Source organism: Chenopodium quinoa, unplaced genomic scaffold (genome assembly GCF_001683475.1).
Source record: "Chenopodium quinoa cultivar QQ74 unplaced genomic scaffold, ASM168347v1, whole genome shotgun sequence".
NCBI classification, from domain to species: Eukaryota; Viridiplantae; Streptophyta; class Magnoliopsida; order Caryophyllales; family Amaranthaceae; genus Chenopodium; species Chenopodium quinoa.
Genome location: NW_018745403.1, coordinates 672,191 through 678,989, shown reverse-complemented (window position 1 = coordinate 678,989; position 6,799 = coordinate 672,191). Strand labels below are relative to the sequence as shown.

At 33.8% G+C, this 6,799-nt stretch overlaps 1 protein-coding gene across 1 annotated transcript; it reads left to right on the top strand.

Moving 5' to 3' along the window:
- The first annotated feature begins 353 nt into the window (after positions 1-353).
- On the top strand, positions 354-1,849 carry LOC110713049 (protein JINGUBANG-like). The gene has a single exon (XM_021891515.1). It carries the CDS (start codon positions 511-513, stop codon positions 1,762-1,764), a length of 1,254 nt encoding a protein of 417 aa, XP_021747207.1. The 5' UTR covers positions 354-510; the 3' UTR covers positions 1,765-1,849.
- The last annotated feature ends 4,950 nt before the right edge of the window (positions 1,850-6,799 follow it).

Here is a 6,799-nt window from a genome sequence, read left to right as displayed (position 1 = left end):
TATTCCTGACTAAAGCGAAGAAGCTAACAAAACAAAACTTACCATAAAGATACCAGTTTACACCTTATCTTTTGCAAGCAATTGTAACCATTGGCTGGACTTTTCCATTGTAAAGACTAAGATTATTTCTTTCAAACCTTGCAAAAAAAAGAAGAAAAAGAATGTAATGACAGTTTGATACAAGTATTATTCAGGCACTAAAAAACAACAATAAAAGGTGAAAATTGATGGACCCATAAAAGACTTGGTGAGTGCAATGTGCGCCTAGCTAAGTTGGACTCAGTTCTCGTACATTGTTGTATTGCTTAAATTCTCAACAGTATCTTGTGGGGCCCCCACAAATTTTAAAATTTTTTTATGAACTTTCTCCTTTACTCTTTACCTAATTGCAATTAGCCCTGAACCTTAAGTAACTTCCATTCCCATCTTTAAATACACGTTTTGTTGTAAGCCTTACCCACCCATCAAACACATCCTTTCCCTCTAAAACTTTGAAGAAGAAAACCAAAGATGAGACTTCTTCAATGTCCACTACCTTGCCATTTAGAAGATGAAAATCAATCTAACTCTCATGGCCTTCGATCCGGGTACTCTTCCTCATCATCCTCATCCTCTCTTACTTCACAGCGAAGTCTTCAATCCCTCCCTTCTCTCTCTTTATCCCAACTTGATCAAAAAACCAATACCATACACTACCAGTGTATTTCCACCCTCAAAGGCCACACCTCCTACGTTTTCTCCCTTGTTCTCAACGGAAAATATCTCTATAGTGGTTCCTCCAATGATGAAATCAGAGTTTGGCCTAGAGAACTTACCAACCACCACCAGAATTCAGCTGAAAATAATAGCAATATTGTTGCTACTACAAACGGTGCAGTTAAGTCCTTGGTGGCTTTGGGAGACAAGCTTTTCAGTGCACATCAAGATCATAAAATTCGTGTCTGGAAGATTGATAGCAATAACGACAGCCATAATAAGAGGTACCAATGTATAGCCACTCTTCCCACAATGAACGATCGTTTCCTAAGGCTCTTATCAGCAAAAAACTACATACAGGTACGGAGGAACAAGTCCTGTACCTGGGTCCATCATGTTGACACTGTCTCAGCACTTGCCTTGTCAAGTGATGGATCCCTCCTATACTCCGCTTCATGGGATCGAACCTTCAAGGTATGGAGGACCTCCGACTTTAAGTGCCTAGAATCAGTGGCCAAGGCTCATGATGATGCCATCAATGCTCTCGTAGTATCTAAAGATGGGTATGTCTACACCGGATCAGCTGACAAAACCATCAAAGTATGGAAGAAACACCAAGGAGAACGAAAACACTCCTTGGTGGAAACACTACAGAAGCATAAGTCTGCAGTCAATGCATTGGCTATTAGCAATGACGGGTCTGTGCTCTATTCTGGAGCATGTGATCGTTCAATCATAGTGTGGGAAAGAGAATCTGGTGATAGTGGCAACATGGTGGTGGTGGGAGCACTTAGAGGCCACAGCAAGGCCATTTTGTGCTTGGCTGTGGTGTCTGATCTATTGATCAGTGGTTCAGCTGATAAGACTATCAGGATATGGAAGAGGTCAGGTGTTGACAAGAATTATACTTGTTTAGCAGTCTTAGAGGGACATATGAAACCAATTAAGTGCTTAACTGCAGCTGTTGATCCAAACAGTAGTTCTCGTTCTGGTACTTCTTATTTAGTTTATAGTGGTAGTTTAGATTGTGATATTAAATTATGGAAAATTTGGGTTCCTTTTCACTGAATTTTCCATGTTTTATGTAGTTTATTGAAATTTTGTTACATATTGTTTCAAATGTACATAGAATATGATTTGAGTATTTAGACTATTTACAGATTTTGTCCTTTGGAGTGGCCTTTGTTGAACATTCCTAGCTCTAAACCCCTTATTTGCTTTCAAATCATCCAAGGATTTTCAGGGAAACAGCTTGGGGAAGAATAGCCTTAATCTTTCTTTTAATTTTTTCCATCTTTTTTTCCCTATTCTTTCCTTTCTAGCTTTCAGAAATCAAAAAAATCAGTCAAAAGCCAGAATAAAAGGTTTACGGATGATTCAACGAAGTTCCTTGAGAGTGGACGGCCATTTCCTTAAAACACTTCTAAGAAATTTCCAGCTCCTATGCCAATATAGGATTACAATTTGATCACACTACTGTTACTAACAAGTTAAGAAGCTAATAGTCATAGTCTACCTACATATGCATCAATACATGACTATTACTCTTAAGCGCATTGACAGACTCAAATAAACTATATTGTTGTTACCACGTCAAACAAGCAAAGCAAGATCAAATCTGTAAATAGACTAAAATTCAAGTTAATGAGAAATCAAAACAAATTTAACATATATGCACAGATTTTATGTAGTACATATATAATAGAAATTGCTACATATGAAATACATAGGAGGAATCTACTGAGGAAGTTGAAAAAAAATATAACTCCCAGATCCCCTTTACATATACTTTAAAAGAAAACCTAATTTAAATGTCAATTTTCGATCAGTCAACGGTATGTTATGCTCTTGTGTTGATGAACAAGCTCTTCTACTGGATTTTTTTTTTTTTTTCAAAAGAAACTATTCCCTGCTACAAAGTGAGCACTACAATTGACTTTTAGATAGGCTATGAAATCTACCCTCTATAGCAAACCCTTATTTCAGCTCAAGAATTGCAGCTAGATAAAACTATAAAAGGCTTTGTTTTTATTCTTTTTGTAACATGGCAATTTAGTTGATTACAGTCTTACAGATTGAGAAGCTACACACAAAATCCCATATCCCCCTGTAAATGATGTCAGTATACTTTTTCCAGGATTCAATATTAAGCAAACACGGAATGACAGCATGATTTCGTAAATGAATTTAGTTCTTTGATCATTGAATAAACAAGTAACAAGCACCACACAGAGGAATAATATTTTCTTACATATAACCAAAAAGGAAGATATGCAAAGAATACTATACAATGAATTTAATCTCTTAGAGACATATTGATTTGCTGGAAGTTTAGTTAATTCTTTTTGCTATATACAAAAATTTTCTGATCGAAGAAAAGCAACATTAATGGTTAGTTATATGCCCTTCAGAGCTATTTAAATGCAGAACTCGAAAGTTTTAGCATATTCAACTTAATTTGCAACTGAAGGCTATTTATCAATATTTAAGTCATTTTCTTTTCTAAGTATTTGATATATATATACAATATAATGTAAAACTATACAATAAGACAGTAATATATAAACGAATGGCTCTTCTAAAATATCCATTTATTAAAGGAGAGCAAACAGCTAAGTTTACTATACTAAATTAATACTTTTAACTTCAGAAAACTATACTAAAATTAATCACTGCTCTTGAACTAGAAAGTAGGTAAAAGTCATTTCTTAGTCTTGTAACCCATAATATTTAATTCATTCCTTTCAGGGAGGTAACAAAAACATGATCTAAGAAAACACAAAATTAAAGGTGATCCTGTTTCTGATTTTCTCTCATTGTTTAAGGTAATATCTTTTCAGAAACAGGAAGAGCACTAAGACGCGGATTAAGGAGACAGCAACAGGAAGAGCACTAAGACGTGGATTATCCTAGATTCTTCTTAATGGTGAATAAAGAATGACAAGAAGCTTCTTAGCAGATTTTAGATGGCCAATAATTAATCTTTAAAAAAATTTATATTCATGCAAAACCCTGCCACGTTAAAAAGTGACAGCGAGAAGGAAGGTAATTAAGAAAAACAGAAGAAAGTGCTGCAATCACCCTTTTGACTCCAGAATTCTCCGAATCTAGATTACAATGTTCTAATTAAATAAACAAAAATGGTGAACTTGGAATAACCAGATAAGTAAATTCTTAGAGAAACATTGTAAGATTATAATGACATAAAACAATACCCAAAAGATATAAAGAGAGCTCGTCCAAAAAAAAAAAAAAAAAAAAAAAAAGATCTAAAGAGAGAAATAGGAGGTGAAGCTTGGATTGCACTAATCACTACTAGCATTTACTTGACATATTAAAACTGGAAAGTATTATTCTTGAACATGACAGAAGGAAAAAATGCACAAAATCAGTCATCCCCAACAACTTTACCGACATGAAGCATACTGCCACCAAAAAATGTAGTTTGCTTTTAATAGTTTATTAATCTTGAAGTGAAATGTAAGGTCAGAGTGCTACATTGAATATCATATACGTAGTGTAGTTCCTAGCTCAATCAAACATAACAAAACTATTATAGCTTTGTGAATTACACCCAGACAAGGTGACATTTTAAATTCTGTATTATGTTATGTTATGTAAGCACAACTGACTTATATTGGCAATTCCAAAAGCTAAAAAAGCATCCAGCTTAAAACTGGCCAATAATTGGCATTAACTTTAATAATACCCACTACCAATAATGTATCTTTATAAATTACTAATCTGCCTTTATTATTTCTACAAGGAAAAAGGCCTTATAGCAGCCAAAGTGCAGCAACCAAGTTAACACGAGCACAGGTAAATCCGCTAGATTGCCTGCTTACTATCAATAGCATTAAAAAAGGTTGGACCATTTGCAACTAGAATAAGTACAAACTCAGTGCTACACAACATATACCTTAGCACTGGTAGTATGATTTCAGTTAGTAAACATAGCACTCTCAACATCAATGATCTCATCATAAGAAAAATCAAGAGCACCGAAGGCTTAATAAAAGTAGATATTAATCGAGGAACTCCTATCTGATCTAATATGCAAACAGAATGTTAAGGGTGTTTTCTTAGCTAGAAAAAGTTGATGAATACTCCGTAGCATGCAAAAATATAGTCAGTCAATTCATATATTGCACAACTAAAATGGATCGATAAACATATGATCAATGCATACATGTAGCCTTTTCTTTTTCTATAGTACCCAAGAATGTTTGACTATCAATCTCCTGAATGATGAAAAATCTTGGCTTACGAAGTCCCATAGGGTGGCAGTCACAATTCCTAAAATATTTAACAGAACAAAACATTACAGAATTGTATTCATTTTTTTATAGAAAATCATGAGATCATCCGCAGGTTACTAGGATTGTATTTATCTACAGTAAGCTGGACATAGAATTCAAAAAAATAAACAAATAAAAAACTTGTGATGAGAACAAAGGAAGTGAAAACACAAAGAACAGTGCTGAACACGTTGTGAGTTCACATTTCATAGCTAGATCTAAGAAAGTAATAAGTTAAGTAGTACAACAAAGTAAAGCCTAAAATTTCTCACCAGACTGCTAATTAATAAAGTTGAAGGTAACATGCTGCTGGGTGAACATATAGATGTTTGCTATAAGTCTGCTGCCATCTTTTTATTGCATTTCTATTTGATAAAATCTTAAATACAATAGACATTCATTAAGTAAGCTTGGAGAATTTATACAAAGAAAAACATACCAAATCAAATGTGCTGAATTGGACACCTCATTGAACAATCTTCACAATCATGCCTCCAAGCAACAATTACAGGATGCCTGAAAATCAACCACAGATAAGCTAATCAATACAATAATCAAAGAGCATGTTAAGAAATTTATGCCTATCTTTAAGAAATATTATAAGAGTACAAAACTCTCCGTCAGAATTAATAGTCACATTGCCTCAACCCTCCATAATTAATGTTTCACCATCCCTCACTAGAAAGTCCTAAGAAATAGTTGTTTCTTTCTTCCCTCAAAATATAGTATACGTGACTATAAATTGCGAACAGATAAGGTACAATATTTATTGAAACTACATCGATGATTCAGTGGGAAGCAACTGAAGTTACACATATACGATCTAGTAATTGATTCCTTCTTTCATAAGATAATACTTCGTAACTAATGTGCATAATAATTCGGTAATTAACTGCTAAAATTTCATACACAAGCAATGATACAATTCTACGGCTGCAAGATGACGATGAAATTGAGGGTAATTAATAAACCTTGAAGAAATAGAGAGAATTATGGTAAAGGAATTTTTTTTAAAATTTAAAAATTTCAAATTATAAACCCTCGGTGCTTTAATTCAAGCTTAAAAGAAGATTAAAATCAGAAAAACTCTAAATCACAATTGAATAACGAATAAAATTACGAAAAATTAGGTTTAGAACAACAAATTGCGAACTGTAACCAGCAACATTAAGCAAAAAATTATGCAAAAAAAAACCGTAATTCAAAGAATGCGAAAAGGAAAATTGAAATCAGGCGAATAATTACCAGAAATTAAGTATGAAATTGAGCTCAGAATTGAAAAAAATTCAACTTACAGAATGATTTTCATGATTTGATCAAGAATTTTTGCAGCCGAAGTTGCCCAGGCAGTGAAGCAGAGAGAGAGAAACTGCGAGTGTCTCCATTGGCGCGAAACAGAGGGGTAGAAGTTGGACTGGACCATATAGTATGATATAAAGGAAGTTGGGAACGGAAGAGTTAAGACTGGCCCAAAATGTGGTGACGGGCTAAAGGACATCTCGTTGGGACTTGGGGTATTGTTATGGCCTTGTTTGGAAAAACTAACGATAGCGGGTAATTTTTAGATGCTGAGCCATGGGTAGTTGTCGAACTTTTTAGAGTAGCTTGTAGTTGTCAATTAGTAGTGGATAAAAATTACTAAATGTTGTTGATAGTATAATTGTTTGGTAAATAGTTATTTGAATTTTAAATTACAATAAAATCATATACTATAGTTGTAAATAAGTAATTATAATTTGTCAAACGTTACCCGCTAACTTTGAAATGCTAATATATCTAACGTTAAAAAAAAAAAAAAAAAAAAA